This window comes from Porites lutea, chromosome 3 (genome assembly GCF_958299795.1).
Source record: "Porites lutea chromosome 3, jaPorLute2.1, whole genome shotgun sequence".
In the NCBI taxonomy this organism is placed as follows: Eukaryota; Metazoa; Cnidaria; class Anthozoa; order Scleractinia; family Poritidae; genus Porites; species Porites lutea.
In genome coordinates, this window is record NC_133203.1 from 21,097,413 (window position 1) to 21,118,843 (window position 21,431).

Here is a 21,431-nt window from a genome sequence, read left to right on the forward strand (position 1 = left end):
GTGGAGTTACACCCTTACATTTGGCAGTTTTTCACGGGCATATTGAAGTAGTGAGGACTTTACTTCGATATGATGCAAAACCTTCAGGAACATTTCCTGGAAATATACCATCACCTTTACAAGCTGCCCTACAACAAGACACGCCTTGGGAAATTGTCAAGCTTCTACAAGACAAGTCAACCGAAATTAAGTCGCAAACTGCACTTCTTGCCCATGAAATCCTTACAGGAACTGAAGGCATGAATGCTGATACAAATAATACATTAAATCACAACTCTGTAATTGGCAACCCCAATCAAGAAACTAATCACAGTGTCCGCAATTTGGTGGGTGCAAGAGACAGAGTTATTGCTGTGGGAGATGTGAAAACCACAACAACAACGCGTGGCCTTAGAAATAGATGTCCTGATGAGTTTGGAAGTTTCAGTGAGACACCCGGAGACTTCCACACTATCGGTTATTGCATGGAAATTATCTCACGTCTATATGGATCAGGTGGTTTCTTTTATGTTATTAGACATATCTTGAACAAGAGCAAGATAACAACAGAGGCGTTTGATAAAATCTTCAAAGAGGAACACTATGAACGATGCTTTGAATCACTAAACGATTTTTTCTGGGGTCTTGCATTGGCCATGGTACAGTCATTTGAGGATTCTGTGTATTTTCCTAATAGCGACATAGCAAGGCAAAGGATCGGTAAAGAAAGGGAAGATTTCAGTACACGATTGCTGAACAGATTTAAAGACTGGGCCTCTGAAAATAGTAAAAATGATAAGACATTTCAGTTTTTTTCTGAATTTGTCCTAGAATTTGGTCCCCTTTTGCTTATTTATCAAAGTGCCATACGTAATGGGCAGGGAATTGTGCGAGAGGCTTGTTGGATGAAATTGTTACCCCTTTTCACGGTACTAAATAAGAAGAATTACAGAGACGAGGCCTTTGTTCATGTACTCAATTTCACTTGCAACTGGCCAATTGCTCTTAGGAAACTTCTGAGAAGAAATTGTTCAATCAAGCTTAAAAGATCACATCATAATTTGGCTCTTGATGAGTTTGTGGAGACAATGCTAGTAAGACCCCTTAAAGTGTATGCCAGAAAACAAACAACGGTATCAATGTTACAAAAGATTAACATGAACTTAGAGTTACTACAACATGTACAGAGAGTGTTCAAGAAATCATTTGATATTCACCCCACAAGCAAACATACAAAGCAAGACTCCACTCCTGACATAGTAAAGGTCGCCTGGTTTGCAACTACACAGAAATGGTTTGAAGATAAAGGAAGAGACAACATTTACAGCTACCCTTATGGAAACAAAGTTCTGCCAAACCACAAAGAACCAATTCCAAAGAAACTTTTGGACCCAATTAAGAGGGGAAAGGAAATGATCGTGAAAAGTTTTACTGAAATGAGATGTCGTCTTTTTCCTAACTCAGACTACATATCTTTGTAAATATCACGGACTGTAGGATGTCTAATTTTTGGTAGGTCTGTGGATAAAAAAGCGGAAGAAATATGCTTGCTTCGCATCTTGCATAGATTTTTGCAAGCATGTTATTCTCGTACAAATTTCTGCCATTGATCAAAGGCTACTATCAAATCTACGTTCATTTAACATGTTAAAATAAGTTGGGTTATAAGCATGTCTACATACAGTTTAAACAAAAAGGGTTAACTTAGTAATTAACAGGCACAAATTCAAGTGAGCTATGTGATACATGAAACGTCATTCCAGGGAATTTTCACTAAAAAGTAAAATGCCCCTTCATCAATGCATAGAACACCGCTGCCTTCGATGTTTTTGTTTCAGTCTAACCTATTTTTCATTGAAAATGGTTCTAAATAAACACCCCGTTTAAGGCTACTGTGTATTTGGGCGGTTTTCTGGTAAATGATAGGATACAAAGAGGCAGCACTGTCAGACGACCAGGCTTAAACCTATAACAAATCTTTTTAGGGTTAAGAGTGACATTGCCCCTCAACTTTTTCCCTCGCCATCCCTCAGCCGTACTTTGCTTGCCTTTCTTTTCTTTTGCTGTGTATGAAGTAAGTTTGCAAAAACGTGTAAGATGGTTGGAAGAAAGTGCAGATGGGTAATGGAACAAGGTTCGTGGAAAAGTCAACAACTTACTTACACTGATGTAGTTTTTAATTCACCCAGGTCTCTGTATAAAAGTTAGATGCTTTTTCTATATGTAAGAATACAGGAACCATTCAAGCAATCTGCAAACTTTGTTCCCAGTGTTAGGTAAACCGCGTTTTTGTTCCGTGCTGTTTCTTCTGGGGGAATTTCTCGGAGAACATCAGAAGCAACTAAAACACGAAGTAAATACTCCCCTTCATCAGTTGTTGTCTTCAAACAGCCATACTCTTGTAGCCTCTGGTGCTCCTCCTTCACTTTCTTCCCTGTCAATATCCGGGCAAAGTAAGTTAGTGGATATTTAGCTCTTCCTGGGCAATCTGAAACTCTCTGTACACATGTTATTGCATTTCTTGCAAACTCCCCAACATTTTTTGTAAGGTACCTTTTTTCTGATGAGCATACGTCACACTTACTCTGGCAATCACATTGCTCCTTGAAGTATTCCAGCATTACTTTCCTCCGACAATCGCCTCTTTGAAAGCAGTAGTACATGACCTTCTGAAAACTGGCAAGTCTCTGAGTGGCATAAGCTCGATTAACATTCATCTTTCCAAATATATTTCTTACGTGGAAAACTTGATTATGCGGAACAAAATAAACAACAGATTTGGAAGGTTGCCGATCTCTCCCTGCTCTACCAGATTCCTGGTAGAAGTCCTCCATAGACTGTGGTATATCATAATGAACTACAAGGCGCACATCTTTCTTGTCAATGCCCATGCCAAATGCACAAGTACATACGAGACATTGTAAATCATTTTTCATCCATAAGGTTTGTCTGTGTTTTCGAATGCCATCTTCCATGCCCCCATGGTAACACTTGCTCTTTATTCCTTTGGCCTCAAGCTTTGGGGAAAGATCTTCACATTCTTTTCTTGTCAAACAGAAGACTAAAGAGCTACCTTCAGCTTTTACTAGGGCTGCCAAATCATCCACCGAGTTGGCATTCTTTTGTCTCACTTCATAAAAGATGTTCTCCCTGTCCATTGGTGACAAAACTAACTGTGTGTTCCTAGCTCCTAACATAGAAATAATATCATCCCTAGTGACCTTGCTAGCTGTAGCAGTCAACATCAGAAGGGAAACGTTTGGAAAGCTCTTTCTCAGCTCTGACAATTTCACGTACGAATCTCTGAACTCATGTCCCCACAGGCTTACACAATGCGCCTCATCAACAACAAAGAGACTAAGTTTGTTCCTTGAGTAAAGGGTGGTCAGAATATTGAAGAATGTTTTGTCCTTCTCAATGATCTCTGGAAGTACATAGAGAATTTTAAATGGACAAACTTGTTGTTTAAGGCACATGTAAATTCCTTGCCTTTCCGATTCAGACAAATCGCCATGTAAGGCTGACGCACCAATGTTGTGAGTCATACACACCTTCAACTGATCATCTATAAGTGATTTCAAGGGTGACACAACTATTGTCATACCATGAAATTTATGAGCAGGAAGCATGTAAATAAGTGATTTCCCTCCCCCTGTTGGAAGGGTGACAAAGCAGTCTCTACCTTGAAGTAGATAAGTTATTGCTTCTCTTTGCTCAGTTCGGAGTTCAGTGTAACCCCATTCCTTCTCTAAAATTACCTCAAGCTGTTCAATGATGGAGTCAATATCACATGTATCATGCTGTGATGTCAGTGTGTTTGACAAATGTAGTCCTTCTAAATCAGGTAAGACTGAAGTTGTATATGTGGATACATTATTTAGAGAACTTGATGTAACTTCCTCCACAGGTTCAACAGTGGATCTTAGACATTCAATTTCTGGTAAGTCACGACCAGAAGGTGACTTCACTTTCCAAGCTTGATACACTTTGGTTGTATTACTGGATGACACAGTAATATTCTGGTACCGTTCACTTGAGAAGTTTGTTAATTTTTCCCCAGCCAGCAACACAAATGCCACCTTCAGGGCAGCATTGAAGAAAGAAATGTCTCTAAATGTCACATTTCCCAATGAGTATTTTACTGCAAACAACTGCCCACCAATCTAAATAGATAAAGAACAAATTCAAAACAATTTAAGACAACTACATGTACAACAGTCATTGCAAGGGATAACATACATGGGGAGTGAAGCTTATGCAAAAATGTGAAGTGACGTCTTTATTTAAAGAGGATAAACACTTGATAGTTATTATCTAAAAATTAATGATAAACTTTTGGCCCTCTATAAACATAAAATCAATAAAATCATAAAATCATTCTACAATGTCATTATAAAAAGATCAAAATTTTCATACACAAAATCTGTAATAGACACAATTAAAAACAAGCCAAAAAAGAATTTAAAAACTATCTACAGTCTCAATTTAAAAATTGTAACTATTTAAAATCAATATTAATTATTTAAAACAAGTAAAAGTAAAATAAAAATATACTTAGTGTACTATTTTACGGACTTAATATAAAAGGCTACTTAACCATTTTTCATAGCGATGTTCAGAATTACCTGTTGCTCTTTGCTTAGTAATTTAAGTCATAAACAATTAATTTCTTTTTAAAAAATTTAACATTTTTAACTTTCTTAACATCAGCAGATAGTTTGTTCCAATGTAAAATCCTCCTCACGCTAAAAGTGTGGCATCCTACTGTATTTTTCTTTAAAAAGGACAATGAGATTAAGATTTGAAAAACAAATGGATATGTTATGAACCTGAGAAGTTGTCTTTAATATAGAATTAATGCAATCTGGAGTTGTACCGTCTAGTCTCTTATCAGCTTTAGAACATCTGCTTATATATGCCACCATAACAATTGGAATCCAGTTCATTAAACATAAATAATATGCATGTTGTTCTTTCAGTGTCTAATATAACGTGTACAGCTATCTTCTGTGTCCATAAGACTGTTTCTAGCAATTCCTTACTGCAAGATGATCACACTGGACTGAGGTGCAACATAACTGGCTTATAACAGCGAGATATAAAATTAATTTCATCTTACCACTTTACTTGAGTTGAGGAGCACTTTGAGAAAGGCAGCATTCTCATTCCTTATCCTCCTCTCCTCTCTTACTTCATCCATATTGACCTCACATCTATGGGTTCTACTGTAATGGGTACCAATGTCCACGAACCATTCTTTTGTATGTTGGCATGTTGGGTGAGGACAGGGGAATTTGTTTTCTTGTAGTGCTGCAAAAAATTTAAATCAAATATTAAAAGTTACTAATGTGTAAAATGATTCGGGCTAAAACGAAGAGGCATAGTGGATAACAGAAATTTGAGATTGAGATGAACCATCATCATAACCCATCAGACCTTCCTGTGTTTAAAATTCTTACAAAATTTTGGGGTATCTGATAACAATAGGCCTTTTGAAATTGTTGGTCACATGATCAACTTTCTTTAAACCAAAAACTAGTTCGCTTTCAGAAAAAAATGTTTGCAGGAACTGAAAGAGCATATTTGTTAACCTGCAAATTTTCAGCCCTGTATCTCAAAAGTAGCAATTATTGCAATGGCTTCCAAAAAGTTGAAGGATTAGTATGGAAAAATGAACTCTTGTCATCGAGTCACATGTGGTTCTCCATGCAAAGCCTTGTAAATTTTCTAAATTTCAAACCATCTAGAAATCTTAAATTCCTTAAGCATTACAAGGTACAGATTTTCTTTTATACATAACAGACAATTTGAGCCTGTCATGTGTAAGGAAAAGAAGATTTTATCTTTAAAATTTATCTTAATGTTAACAGTACCTGATAAGTATATCATATTTCTAGAGAGTAGTGGAACAAAATGATTAGGAACAAAATCCCTCAAATTTTCCACGGGTCCCACTCTGCTCCACAGTACAGCCAGGGGGGGTTTCTCCTCAAAGACACGTGGTGTTATTGTAATATGAAAATACTGTCGTACCTGTAAGATTTAAATAACCTTAACATAACATTCAGAATGAAAAAAGTACATTTGGAAGAATCACATATTTACATACCAATGTAAAGCTATCAAACCACTAGCGAGAAACAATAAGTATGTCTCTGACGTTCTGTCTTATAACCTAAGAAACTCAGCTGTTAACTTATATAATATTATTCTTAAACCTAAGTAAGAGATAGGAAAACATAGCCTTCACCACAGAGGATCTGTCCTCTGGAAGAACATCCCAAGAGAGGCAAAAGAAAAGACCATTTCAAATCATTCCTCATAGACAAACATGCTCTTTAGTTGCAAAGTCATAGAGTTTTTAGTGTGTTAAATTTAGAACTTAGTATTTAAGTATGTAATAAGTTTATTGTAACTGTTTGCTTTTAAAGATCATGCAAAACATTCTAATCATCTTTTGTAAGAATAGTACCAAACACTCATGTAATATTCTTGTTAAACTTGTTGTTTCTGAAAGGCCACTGCTATGCAAGTGATCCCATGGTTAAATAAGATAGTAGTACTAGTAGCAAGAAATCCATTTAAGACACAGAGGACTGTAGATAATTCCAACCTTTGCCTTTGTACCTTGGGATAGCCAATCTGACTTACTTGTTGTCAGACAAAGATAGAATTACAAAGATAGCTTGGCAGGACATATACATATACATTGGTGGAAGGCAAGTTTGATATGGATTTCAATTTTACTCGTGTTCGTTCTATAAAAACATGATCAAAAAATTTAAAATTGAATTTACCTTTGGTGTCGTTTCAGGATAAACGCTCCTGATCTTCCTCCTTAAAACAGCCCCTAAAGCTTGGATCTGGAACATTGACGCGTACTCAAAAAGCTGACAGGTCTTCATTACCTCCGTCTTGTAAATTTCGTGGACAAAATCAGCATCTACGAGTCCACTATCATTTCCTTCGACACCTAGAAGTCTCTCTTGTGCTGCGATTCGCTCAACGAGTTCTTCGTCAGCTAAATAATATGTTGAGTGAAGGGCTAGCTCGATTACACATCTTGCACGGAGCTCAACGTGCTTTAACTCATTCCCAGCAACCAACAAAGAAAAGGATCTATAAAGGCAGCTTCCATCACCAGTTGAATTCAACGGAACGTACTCCTCGAGCTCCTGAGATGGGACGATTTGTTGAGCATAAAAATCCACGTTTATTTCATCAACCATAGATTCCTTGAACGAAAATTCTCCAACAACTTTACGGATTTCATAGCAAACGTTAACTAAACTATCCCAACCTGTTTCCGTTGCTTTTTGCCTTTCTTCAAGAATTTGGCTAAAACCGTGACTCGGCGGCGCCATTTTGGATTTGCCATTATTTGCCAGGCGTCCTGGGCGAATTTTCCCGACAAGCTTGACAGGTGACGTCACATCCGAAATCGCCGAGGACGACTGGGAACGAGGCTGCCATGGAACTGCAATGGGCACAAAGACAGCAGTTTTGATTCCTTTACCAATATTTTCATGACATATATTGAAACAACAACTCTGAGCAGAACTGTCTCTACAACAACAGTTTGGAAATGCTACATACACAATATCTTTTCCCTATGGGACAAGAGTAAACCAGACATCGAAGCGTTCATTCATTGAACAAGCAAACTTACATCACCCAACTATTGAATTCACAGCCGAAACATTTGACACTGAGATTGCGTTTTTAGACATGGTTGTATACAAAGGCACAAGATCCAAGGAAAAATCTATCCTTGATGCACAGACACATTTTAAACAAACGGAAACCTTCTTGCACACATATTTCACCTCGTGTCACCCTCCAAATGTTAAAAAAGGATTTGTCAAAGGAGAAGCCTTGAGAATCCTACGAAAAAACTCCTCAGAAACAACCTTTAAGGAAAATAATTCAAATTAAAAAAAAAAAACGCTTGATGGACGGAGGCTACCCACAATCTTTGATAGAAAACCTACTATCAGAAATAAAATTCACAAAAGTGAGTCTAAACGCCTAAAACAAAACAACAATGAGGAAAAAGAACCAACTATGACTTCAATAAATTTTTAAAGAACCACCAATCATTTCCTTACAAAACAGGAAAATCATTAAAGGACATGCTCGTTAGAGCCAAAAAAAAAAGGTTAACCGAGGGTTCCACGTCGGTATAGATGTGCGGCCTGTCACCCTTTGTATTTTCTCGCACAACAGGTTTGTAAGTATTTTAGCAATAATTCCAGCTGGCTGTGTTTTATATAACACTGTCTCGTTAGTAGTTAGTGCCTATCTATGTAATAAAATAGGGTGACCCACCCCCTAAGGGTAGCTCAAAATTACACGACCCACCCCTTGCACAAGGCTCAAAACCTCATGACCCACCCCCTCTTTGCTCCGGCCCACCTCCCCCCCAATACTTTTTGACCAGTCCCTAAAGTCAAATTCTGTGCGATACCACATGCATCATTGAAAAAATCTTTCCTTTTTGTCTAGTTTTGGGCTGAGCGCGGTTTTTGTCCAAGGGTCCAAAATAGCCGTATTTGTCAGCATTGTGACGTCAAAACGAGCACGGTGACCCCCACTTTTTATTACCTTTTTATCATCTTCTTCACTTTTCACATCAGTGTACCAAGTTTCATCTACAATCTATGTTAGATTCTTTTTCTAGGGAATCACCTTAAGCAAAATCTATGAGAGCGTTATCAAGATGGAATGAAGTTTTGTGGTTAGAAATGTATGTTAAAAACTGGACAATCTCGACGTTCAGCTGTTATCTGTAGAAAACAAAGTGCTTTTGAAATGCAATTTCACCTCATAGTAGTTTCAACCTTTTTAAAAGCTTGTGTGAAAGATCATGGAGATAGCTCTAGGCGATTGCTAGAAAGAAAGATTTGATAAGTATGTCATCGAGGCGCTCCTGTCAGCAGTGTTGTAGAGTGTTTGGTCTACTTTAACCATGTTAACAAACCAGCAAATTATTTTGAAACTGTATATAGATTTTTTTTTTAAAATTTGAGATTCTCAAGACCAATCATCATTTTATATGACCTTTGAGTTTGAAGATTATTGATATATTTAAAGGCAGTAAAAAAAGCGCTACAATTCACCATTTTAACTCATTATTCAGGGGTATTGTCTCCATTGGTGGAAAAAGCTCCTGTGGACCATTTTGGATGAACAGTTCTCAAACTCATTAATAATTCATGACGTTATAAGCCAACCAGAGTGCCCTATTCGGGTCAGGTGGGTGACTTTGAAACTCAATGAAACAACAGTTGAAAATCATTAGTGTTTCATCGTGTTTTCATCACTAGTGGTAAAATTGTCCTTAATCTGCATATTCATAGATTACTCAAACACAGCTTAACATAAATCATTAATTTTTAATAAATGGCCAGGAAAGACATTTCAAATTACAACCTGACTGGCTCTTTTTCTTTTTGTTTCGCTTTCAAACCAATGCCAGCTCGAGTCCCATCCTTCATGTCTGCGTCCAATATTCGTCTGAAGATAACAAATCTAACGACGAAAAGAGAAAAATTCGATGCAATTTCCTAAAGTTTTAAAATATCAAATGGCACCCCTCTCCAATAACGCCAATTCACGCACCTTTTGTCTGAAGAGTCCAAGGGATTGAACTCGATGGCTAAGTTCTTTTCTACCAAGAATTGGCGAATGCCGCAGACAATCTGGTACAATGTTTCCGGAGGGTATTGATCTTTTGACCACTTTGCCACCTCTTGAACAAATTTGGATAACCAATAGTTGAGCATCAATGCATCCACCTCTGTTGTGGGCCGAGTAAGCGGCTGAACTTTGTCCAATTCATACTCTTTAAAAACTCCACCAATTTCGACTATTGGAAACTTTACACTTCGCACTTGTTGCCAATCCTCAAAAATGCCTACTGCCCACTTATTTTTTTATATCTGGTAGACTTCGGTACTGCTCTCTCTACGCAAAGTTCTTCTTCCTCAATTGTTTTCGGGAAGCAAAACCTTCCTTTGGCCATGGCAAAAACAGTATGTAAATCACTTCAAGTTCATAACGCTTTTGGAATACAAATTTGGTGCAACGCGAAACTATTGGGCAATTAAAAACAAACACTCAAAAATACAATGAATGCCAACTGAATACAACAAATCACAGGTACAAGGCATTTTAAAGACAAAAGGGAAAAATACAACACTGCATAATTTTGTATTGTTTCTTTGGAGAAGTCATTTAAAAAACTTGCGCTTTGGGTTTCCTCAGTTTTCCAAACGCTCGAAAACAATAAAATGTTTCAAATGTTTTCTCGTGTTTGGAAAGCTGATGCTGATGCTGATGAAACCCTCGCACTCGTTTTTGAAATAGTACTTCCCAGTGCCAAGAAATACAGCTGCAAGTAAAATAGGTAATGGCATCATTTTGTTGCTATGACAACTCCAATGTCATTTTATATTGTAACCCTGATCATTACAAATTTTCATCTTTATCTAATACAGCTGTAGTGATAATTTTTCCCAATCTTTGTTAATAGTGAAATAGTGTATGCTCAAACTTAGGAGGTATTGACCCTGAAAAACCCCATCGAACCACCTTAAGCTTTTGTGGACATTAAGCTGCATGGTTTAAGTAAGCCCACCAAAAAATATCTCAAGCGTGGAAAGATGTCACATATTGGTCGCTAGGCTGCCAAAAAATGGGTCTTCAAAAGCAGTTTAATATATTTTCAGAGAAAAAAGATGCGTTTCTTATAATCAGAGGAACACTCATGGAGACTGAAAGTTTGGTCAGAATGTTAAAACATGAATAAACAAAGGTGCAGTTCATTATGAAACCACTTTCTCCTTTAAGTTTGCAAAAAGGTTATGTTTCTGTGAAGAAATCTGCAGACCAAAACCTTGCTGTTCTACTAATACCTAGTTACAGTCGAGGAAGATCAAACGTACCCCCTAAGATTCTTTTTATGAATTGATTATACGGAAAATAAATCTGTTAGTTGTTCCCGTAACTGGTGTCAAATTCAAATTGGCATTCCTGCATGTGTAATGAGCAATGAATATTTTACGAGCACTTCTCTGTATTTGGTCTGATTGAAAATCTTTGAATGGATTAAATTTCTTAGAAGACATTTACATCACATTCACTGAAACTGAGCTGGTATAAATTTCGTAACTGCTTTGCGTGTGAATTCCCGGCTCATTACTCATGCAAGAATGCAGAGATAAATCTGAAGTCTACAACTACCAACAGATTCAACTTTCAAATAATAAATTCACTAATGGAATCTTGGGGGTACGCTTGACCTAGCATGACTCTAAGTGTTGTTAATGTCCTTACGATATTTTAGTAATGATGCAACATTCTTAGAAGGTTTGGGTCGTCTTGTGAATAATGAAAGAGCCACTAAAAGTAACTGCCACATGAAAAAAATTGCCCATAACAACAAGGTCAACTTTTGTCTATTTGCAAAGAAAGATATACCGGCAAATACTGAGTTACAATATGACTATGGTGTGAGTGACCTTCCATGGCGCAAAACAGGTGAACCACCAGATAACACAATAACAATAATACTTCTTATGTTTATGGGTCATGTGTAGGACAAAGCATTTTCTGGAATCTCAAACAAATGCATTATTATAAGGGTTCAAAACAATAGCAATGATACTTAATGTTTTTACATGTCATCAGTCATCTATTATTTCTCACGTTTATTTTCGGGAATTTCAAACAACACATTATAATCAGTGTGACTTATGCTTCACAAATTTTTGAGTCAGGTAATACAATGAAAACATGCAAAGAGTCTTGACTGCAAAATGGCCTGTATTCAGTCAACGTCAAGAATGTAACGGTAGTCAAGCAAATGTAATGATGAAAACAGAGTAAGAGACTTTATAGATTGTGAGATACGAACACTACAGGCTGTCCACTTAGCATAAATTAAACCATAAACACCTAGGAATTGAAGCTAGTCAAGACATTTTCTGGTCACTGTCAGATAATAAAGAGCTAAAACTGTCCAAAAACCTGTTTACAGGTCAAGCAAGGCCCTCTTTTCAAGATGCAAAATATCAGCTTCTTAAGTTTGAGCATATGCAGAAAGAGATACAGTCAAATCCCATGAACACAGACACTGGTTGGGTCATGGAAAGTGCCCCTATTTAGTGGGTCATGTTATTCAAGTAAAAATACATTTGGAATAAAACACTAAAGAAACAAAACAGGGCCCGCTTCCATTATTAAAATTTTGATCCACTTTTTGTATTTACCTTTCTATGCATTGCTTAGAGAAACATTTTATGTAAATCATTACTGTGTCTCAGAGTAAAGGCTGAACAGCATTTGTAAGCTTGAGTTACATGCTCTTAGCAAGAAAACCGTGCTTAAAATTTTGCTTAATCCTGGGTTACACTTAACCATCTTTGTAGGAACTCGGCCCAGGATGGTAGCATCGGCAAATTAAACTCTAACATAAACAAAGCAGTCAGTCTGCGAACTATGTCCATGGTCCATGGTTACAATATAAAGTCGCTCACTTAGACATACTTTATAATAAAAAAAAAAACATTCTCTGCATAGCTCATTGGAAGCCAACATAGTCTGAAATTGATGTCTACAATAATAATAATATTATCGTTGACTCTTAAACCAAGACTTATTGTAGTTTCAAAACAACAACCATACAGTCTTCAGTTGTCTGAAGTGCTAAGGTCTTTTGCTTTTCCTCCATCTGTGTGGGGCAGGCACAGGTTTCATCAGCCTTTTAATAATATTTCTCTAATTTCGGCATAAGACCTTTCCTAAAACACTGAAATTGCCATTTACTAAAGTATTATATGAAGGCATGGGCTAATAATGACATGTGATATTCTCTGGCAAAATCAAACAATGAATGAAAAGACTAGCTTTGTGCTAAAAGGAAAAAAAAAAACAGAAAAAATTCATGTAATTTCTTATCTCTCGACTCATGTGGGTGTGTGAGACATATGGTGTGCATTTTTAAAATGGCGTTTTCGCTGCTGTTGATGCTAAATCTCCCTAATGTACTGTATTGATCTTGTTTTCTTATAGGCAGTCATACACAAGCAACCTCACTTTTTTTAAATCTGATTAAAAAATTAGTATTCAAAATTTTGTAACGCACTGAATAACAACAGCTTAAAAACAGTGTTTACCTTCAGTGAATAATGTCTTCTTGCTGCTAACCAAGGTCAAACAGGTTCCTCCTTGCCACTGAGCATCTTGTGGCCTTCAACAATGCACACTTTAGTTTTAAACCAGGATACCAGAGATCATCATGATCAGGTATAACCATGTACTGTTGGATGATAAATTGAAATGGAAAACTAGTGAGAAGAAACTATGAGGGAGTTACTCTGTTAACAAGGGATTTTGTAGTTATATGCATATGTCTCTGTTCTGCTCTAACTGAATTAATTACACACTAGAAATGATTTCTAAATAAACGTGCACATTAAGGTGTCTGAACACAGTTTTGGCAGTTTGTGAGTATATGTCATTTGCTAATTAATGCAAGAGAAAGGTTTCAGGTAACAAGCTCAAACTTGGCAAGTGAAAAATACAGTGATGAAAAATTTTGATTGGGAGGTAAAATTTGACGTTTTTGTAGTTTCCATGGCAACATGAACGATTGAAAACAACCCTTAAAATTTCACTTTTGCTCAGTTTACATAAAATTCGCTCATTAGATTTTCCTACAAACTTGCACACAGCTTACTATAATTAATGATTACCATTTCAAACTTATCTGACCAAATTTTAACAGACAGGATTTTAGATAATCAATATAACGAAACTGTAATTGTGTCACAAAATTTGTCCGTTTAACTTCCATTTTAAAGTTCTCATTAGTTAAAATATAATAAAAGGAACAATTCTGCCAAATATCACAAAATCTTAATGAGTAGATTTTGAGAAATCGTCTTCTGTGTACCATTGCTTTTTCGCCGGCATGTTTGTTTGTTTAATGTAAAAAAATTTGCCGTCACGCGAGTTACAGCTGACCGCCCGCAAAACTGTGTTCAGCCACCTTAAAAGAATTTGGCCAGAAGGCAATCAAAGTGCCCTAAAAATGTTCACATTTTCAAGTTATTGACATGCCACTGTTTGCAAAAATTCATCAGTTATAATAAGGTAATGTTTAGTAATCAAGTAGGTATATGATAGAATAATAAAGAGTTTTATCAACAACAATGGCGATGGCAATGAGAACATCGAACAAGCAACAGGTCTACTGAACAAAACATTAAGTTTGCACCGTGCATCATGGTTTTTTGTATATTTCTTGGCCATTACTGTACGACTACGACATGAAAATGCCTACTTTCACATTTTATGGAGGACGTAAACAAGTGACGGCCAATCTTTCTTTCTCTTTCTAAACTTGAGTACAGTCCCCAAGAAATCAACTCCAGGGAAATGTGCCTACATAAGACATTTTCAGTGAACTGGAATACACGCGACAAAGTCTGAAAAAAGCTAATTCATTTTTAAAGTGGCGTTTTCGCTGCCATTGATGCTAAATCTCCCTAATGTACTGTACTGGTCTTGTTTTCTTTTAGGCAGTCATACACAAGCAACCTCACTTAGCTAAGAAGGGCTTAACAGAGACATCAATTGCCAGAAAATCACCTCTCTCCGCTGATAGACCGATCACTTTGCCCAACATTGAGTCAATGGAAAAGGATCTGACTTTAGAGACGAGAGCTCGTCAGGTATTATTACACTGTGTAATCATTACACATATTGCATCAAATGACAGTCCTGTGTTAGTAAATACCATCTTTACTTTGTGAATGCAACTCTTAAAAATCACCCATTTGAAGTTAAACACTACAAAGCAGCAATGAAACTGTACCAGATCTTTCGTAAAATATGCAAAATACCTAAAATCAAACATTAACATAATATAAGGTTGTTCAGGCAACCCGCAGATACCTTTCAGGGAAACGGGCACATCTTTTTTAAAATTTGCTTAAAAAAAATATTCAAAATTTTGTAACGCACTGAGTAACAACAGGTTAAAAACAGTGTTTACCTTAAGTGAATGATGTCTTCTTGCTGCTAACCAAGGTCAAACAGGTTCCTCCTTGCCATTGAGCCTCTTGTGGCCTTCAACAATGTAGACTTAGTTTTACACCAAGATACCAGAGATCATCATGATCAAGTATAACCATGTACTGTTGGATGATAAATTGAAATGGACAACTGGTGATAAGAAACTATGGGGGAGTTACTCTGTTAACAAGGGATTTTTGTACTTATATGCATATGTCTCTGTTCAGCTCTAACTGAATTTATGACAAACTGGAAATGATTTCTAAATAAACCTACACATTAAAAGAATTTGGCCAGAAGGCAATCAAAGTGATCCAAACCTTTCACATTTTCAAGTTATTGACATGCCACTATTTGCAAAAATTCATCAGTTATAATAAGATAATGATTTTTAATCATATAGGTATATGATAGACCACCATTTTTAAACAGGGACAGAAACTGAAGTTCTGAACAATAGCAAGGGAAATGAGAATGTCAAACAAGCAACAGGTTTATTGAGCAAAACATTAACTTTTCACCGTGCATTATGTTTTTTGGTGCATTTCTTGGCTGTTACTGCACGACTATGACGTAAAAATGCCTACTTTCACGTTTTGAATCTTAGAATGTTATAATTTCTAGTTTTTGTAGTTTTAAAATCATACTTGTAACTCGAAGATACTAGCTTATCTTTAGCTACTTTAAATTCAATGTGAAATAAAGTATATGTATCTATGTATGTAAATAAGCGACGACCAAATTTTCTTTTTCTTTTTAAATTTGAGTACAGTCCCCAAGAAATCAACTCCAGGAAAATTTGCCTACATTAGACATTTTCAGGCAACTGGAATAGACGCGACAAAGTCTGGAAAAAGCTGATTTATTTCTAAAATGGCATTTGCGCTGCCGTTGATGCTAAATCTCCCTAATGTACTATATTGGTCTTGTGTTCTTATAGGCGTACACAAGCAACCTCACTTAGCTTAGAAGGTCTCAACAGAGATATCAATTGCCAGAAAATCACCTCTCTCTGTTGATAAACCAATCACTTCGCCCAACTTTGAGTCAATGGAAAAGGATGTGACTCTAGAGACGAGAGCTTGTCAGGTATTATTACCTTGTGTAATCATTACACATATCGCATCAAATGACAGTCCCGTCTTAGTAAACATCATCTTTACTTAGTTAATGCAACTCTTAAAAATCACCCTTTTAAAATTCAAAACTACAGAGCAGCAATGAAACTGTACCACATCTTTTGTAAATATCGAAACTCCCTAAAATCAGTTTTATTAACACAATATAAGGGTGTTCAGGCAACCTGTAGATACCTTTCAGGGGAACCAGGGTACATCTTTTTCAAATCTGCTTTGAATACTAACAGGTTAGTACCAGTGTTTACCTATAAACGTGAGTGATGTCTTCTTGCTGCTAACCAAGGTCAAACAGGTTCCTCCTTGCCACTGAGCGAAGAGTTTCTCTTTGGCCTTTAACAATGCAGACTTTAGTTTTAAACCAGGATACCAGAGTTCATCATGATCAGGTATGACCATGTACTATTGGATGATAAATTGAAATGGACAACTGGTGATAAGAAACTATGGGGAGTGAGTCTATTAGCAATGTAGTTATATTCATGTCTCTGTTCAGCTCCAACTGAAAAAGATTTCTAAATAAACCTACACATTTTAAGAATTTGGCCAGGAGGCAATCAAAGTGCCCTAAAAAGTTTCACACGCCACCATTTGCAAAAATTTATCAGTTATAATAAGATAATGTTTGGTAACCATATAGGTATATGATAGAACATCATTTTTAAACAGAAGTTCTGAACTACACAATAGGGAGTTTTAGCATTGATAACGGCGGCGACAGCAACAAGAACATCAAACACGCAACAGGTTTATTACGCAAAACATCAAGTTTGGACGTGCATCCCACTTTTTTTGTACATTTCTTTGCCATTACTGCACAACTACGTCGAGAAAATGCCTACTTTCACGTTTTATGGAGGACGTAAACAAGTGACGACCAAACTTTCTTTCTCTTTCTAAACTTGAGTACAGTCCCCAAGAAATCAACTCCAGGGAAATTTGCCTACATTAGACATTTTCAGCAAACTGGAATAAACATGACAAAGTCTGAAAAAAGCTACCCGTAATTCATTCTTAAAATGGGGTTTCGCTGCCATCGATGCTAAAACTCCCTAATGTACAGTGTATTGATCTTGTTTTCTTATAGGCAGTCCTACACAAACAACCTCACTTAGCTCAGAAGGTCTCAACAGAGATATCAATTGCCAGAAAACCACCTCTCTCTGCTGATAAACCAATCACTTTGCCCAACATTGAGTCAATGGAAAAGGATGTGACTCTAGAAACAAGAGCTCGTCAGGTATTATTGCAGTGTGTAATTATTACACATATCACGTCAAATGACAGTATCGTGTTAGTGTAAATGCGGCCATGCGCTTGTCTCCATTTAGCTTTGACTGAATGAACCTTGTTTAAAGGACAGTATTTAACATCTGATTTTAAGTCAGTGTTCAGACAGAAGGGTGCCCAAACAATTATGCTGAAGAAATTCAATGTGTCATACATTCATACCTTAAGTGCCCGTGTCTGGTTCCACATTTCTTGGCCCACAAGTGACATTGCCAACACAAGCAGCTGTTCACGTATCTTGTATTTAAAACCATTTCTTAATGAGCATGGTTGAGTGAAACAGGGTGAAGAAAATGCAGAACAAAGAAAAAAAAGAATTGAAGTTGAAAATCTCAGTGTAGTTCCTGCAGAATTGGGATTAAATTTATGACTTGATAAATTTTCTCATGAAGTATTGAGTTACCCATTCCCCCATTGAGTTTTTTTCTATCATTGAATGTAAATTTAATTTAGTCTGGAATGCAGTGAATGGTTATAGAAAGATCATGATAGAAACTTTTATCAGTGCTTGTCATAGTGTTCTAATTAAGCACACCAAAAATGGATAAAGCACTGTCGAATATATCTAAAATGACAAGGTAATTCTTATCTGTATAGCTCCTGACCTTGGGCGAGAGGTTCAAGGGACTTGACTGAAAGTCATAAACATGCTACTAGCTTACATAATAAACTGTGGGATAATGATCATTCTTTTTATAGAATCAGGGCACACTTGGTAAGGAGGGGAATCAACAAAGAAACATTAGGATTATGGGAAAAGGTTTGGTGATAATTGCATGGCTCTGCTTATTATTAAAAAGTAATTTACTGGAATTGCTTCTGATGAAAAAAAAGACTTCTATTTAAATAAAAATGGTAACCAAGACAATTTTTTTTTTCAAGAAATGATTTCCTCCTAACAGCATTCTTTACCAGACCCATCAGAAGCCAGTTGTGAAATTGCTACAAGTCGGGCAATTTTTTTTTCAACAAAAATAATGTATTTTTACAGGGTTCGTAACCTTTTTTGAACAAAAAATTCAAGTACTTTTCAAGGACTTTCAAGGACACATTTCCCATTTTTCAAGGACTCCATTCAGTGCAAAAAAAGGGCCTTGAGTCTACGTCATTTTTAGTTCGTCCACAACATGAGTAATTTTATCCCCAAGGTCCTCGTGTGTTTGCTCCTTTCTCTTTGGAGTTATAATAATAATAATAATAATGATGGTGGTTTATTAAAATACACATGGCGGCATAAAAACTATGAATTACAATGTGCTTACATAAGTTAGAACTAAAAATAAAATTACATTTGTTTCAGAGGGAATGGGATTACAGGCTATTTATAAGTTATTTACAATTCAGATATAGATAAAGGACAATACTAGAGATAACTAGACTCGTAAGATTAGTTAATTTTCGCTATTGCTGGGAAAAAAACTAGAACCGAAGCGTTTTGTTCTATACTGGACGCGGCTAGAACTGCTACTGTTCCTAAGATGGTAAGAGTGGCATTCGGATGGCGCGGGAGGGAGAAGACGGTGCAGCTGGCCATCCGAGTTATTTTTGATATTGTGCTACACTTTAAGACACAGGTGGGCGCGTCTATCCTCTAAACTGGTAATGCTGGCTTGTGCAAGAGCCTGTTGATAGTGGAGGTCAGGGTATACGATTCGCAGGGCCCTCTTCTGGACAGCTTCAAGCTGGTCAATGAGGAAGCGAGGAAGGCAAGTAGCCCAGACAACAGTAGAGTATTCTAGGACAGAGCGAACCAGGGCGCTATAGATGGTGACAAGGTCCACTGGAGGGACCCCAGCGCGCTTCAAGACCCTGAGAATGTGCAGTCGCTTAGACGCCTTGGAAACGATTTCGTTGGTGTTATCGTTCCCCTTTAGGGTGTCACACAGGGTCAGACCAAGTACTTTGTAAGATGACACTGCCTCTAGAGGTAAATTATTGATGGAGAGCATTGGAGAGACAGGCTTGGTTTTGAGTGGATAAATGGTCATGATCTTGCATTTTTTAGGGTTGAGACTCATGTTGTTCTGCTGGGCCCATTGCGAAATGCAGTTGATGTCATTCTGCAGAGATGACGCCTCCCCCAAACTGGTGACCTCAGATATTGTAACGTCATCGACGTACTTCCAGTGGCTCGAGCGAAGGGGGGAGTGAATAGCCAGGTCATTAATCATTATCAAAAAGAGGATTCTACTTAAACTATTAAAGTTAGGATTGAAATTCAAGGTCTTTCCAGCACTGACTGCGATTTTCAAGGAAATAAAAATTCAAGGAATTTCAAGGACTTTAAGGTGCATGCGAACCCTGTTTTTATTGAGAGCGTCAACTCTTCAAACAAGTAGCTTATTAACAATACAGTTGGCTTCATAAAATGGTAAAATAGCCTTGCTGTATACACCTATGTAAAAAAAGGTTGTCAGAGAGAACGGTGAATAGCAATTTTCAAATGGAGATTGTACGACCAAAAGGAGCTGTGGGTTTTGAGTATCCATGGTCAATAATCAACTATCTAAGCTAATCAATGATGCCAGCTCCGTTTAGTAAAGACCTTCGATGGTAGGTTATATGGTTTGTCCATGTTCTTCAGCATTCAGTTGCAGAGGCTTCATTTTTCTTCTTCTAAATTTATTGTAACTGGCAATGTAAAGTCGGAGACAATAGACCATTCATATGAGGAAACAAGGAATGTCTTTCAGTAAAAACAAAGCATGAGTTTCTTTTGCCTTTCGGAGTCAAGAACCCTCAGACAAACGTTAATAGTTGGGGTTTTCATTTTCGTGCAAGATGAAGCACAACTAATGAAATTTTGCATATCAATTACATAACCACAGTTCCTTTCAGTCGTGCGACCTCCGTTCGCCATTTTTCTCAGACAACCTTTTTCAAAATAGCTGTATAACTAACTAGTTCACATTAAGGTGCAAGTGATTGATTCAAGTTTTACTGAAAACATTGTTTTCCATTTTATTAAGTCAGTATCAGAAGTAATTCACAATTTTGTTTTGTAATACCCTGACGGCAATTTTAGCATTTTTTCATATGAATATTGTCCCTTATTGCTGCCCATATACTTTACGTGTTTTAGTTTTTGGGACACGATGGAGACGATTTACAGTTACAGAGCACATGGTAGGTTTGATTTGCATAAAAGAAATAACTGCTAAAAATTCTTATGTGCACTTTTTCACAAGTAAAGACTAGAGAAACATAAAATCTTGGTCTGACTCGTCTGTCATTGTAAAGTATTGCATTCTTCTCAAAACATGCAGCAGTGTTTGGGCCCGGGGGGACACTGCATATGAAAATGGTACGGATGCTCGTTGGCAATTTTGAATTAAACCCCTAAAGGAGACCGATCTGGGCGTGGCCCAAGCTTTTTTGACCCCTAAAAGAGACCATGTTAAAACAGACAATATATATACTTCTATAGTTTTTCAAGTGCAACCCTATAAACGAGACCTTGATGCTCGCTGGCAATTTTGAATTAAACCCCTAAAGGAGACCGATCTGGGCGTGGCCAAGCTTTTTTTGACCCTTAAAAGAGACCATGTTAAAACACAGACAATATGTATACTTTTATAGTTTTTCAAGTGCAACCCTATAAACGAGACCTTCACGGCTAAATATGATGGCGTTTTGCCCAGAACACCCTAAGTGAGGCCAAAATCTGAACTTTACACCCCTAAGCACGACAACGAGCATCCACACCACTTTCATGTGAGGAGTCCCTCCCCCGGGGTATTTGGGGACTTGAGATTTTCTTGCTGGGCCCAGGAAAGGCTTTCTTTAACAAAATCATTAACTAAGACAAGCAAGAAGTGGCCCCGGGCAGGCAAAAAATAATGTAAGAGCTGCTTGCCCAAAGGACAAGCTTGAATTCAAGTTTTTTTTTCTAGCCCTGAGGCAGCAATGAAATTTAAATGCCAGCTATAAAGGAGAAAAAACGCC

General features: G+C 37.0%; 1 protein-coding gene across 1 annotated transcript; it reads right to left on the bottom strand.

Annotated features, from left to right (window-relative positions):
- Positions 1-1,874: 1,874 nt before the first annotated feature.
- Positions 1,875-7,442, bottom strand: LOC140929495 (uncharacterized). Its single transcript, XM_073379269.1, has 4 exons — positions 6,777-7,442; positions 5,853-6,012; positions 5,099-5,289; positions 1,875-4,142 (listed from the first exon to the last, which is right to left on the bottom strand). Exons 1-4 carry the CDS (start codon positions 7,341-7,343, stop codon positions 2,184-2,186), a joined length of 2,877 nt encoding a protein of 958 aa, XP_073235370.1. The 5' UTR covers positions 7,344-7,442; the 3' UTR covers positions 1,875-2,183.
- Between the last annotated feature and the right edge of the window lie 13,989 nt (positions 7,443-21,431).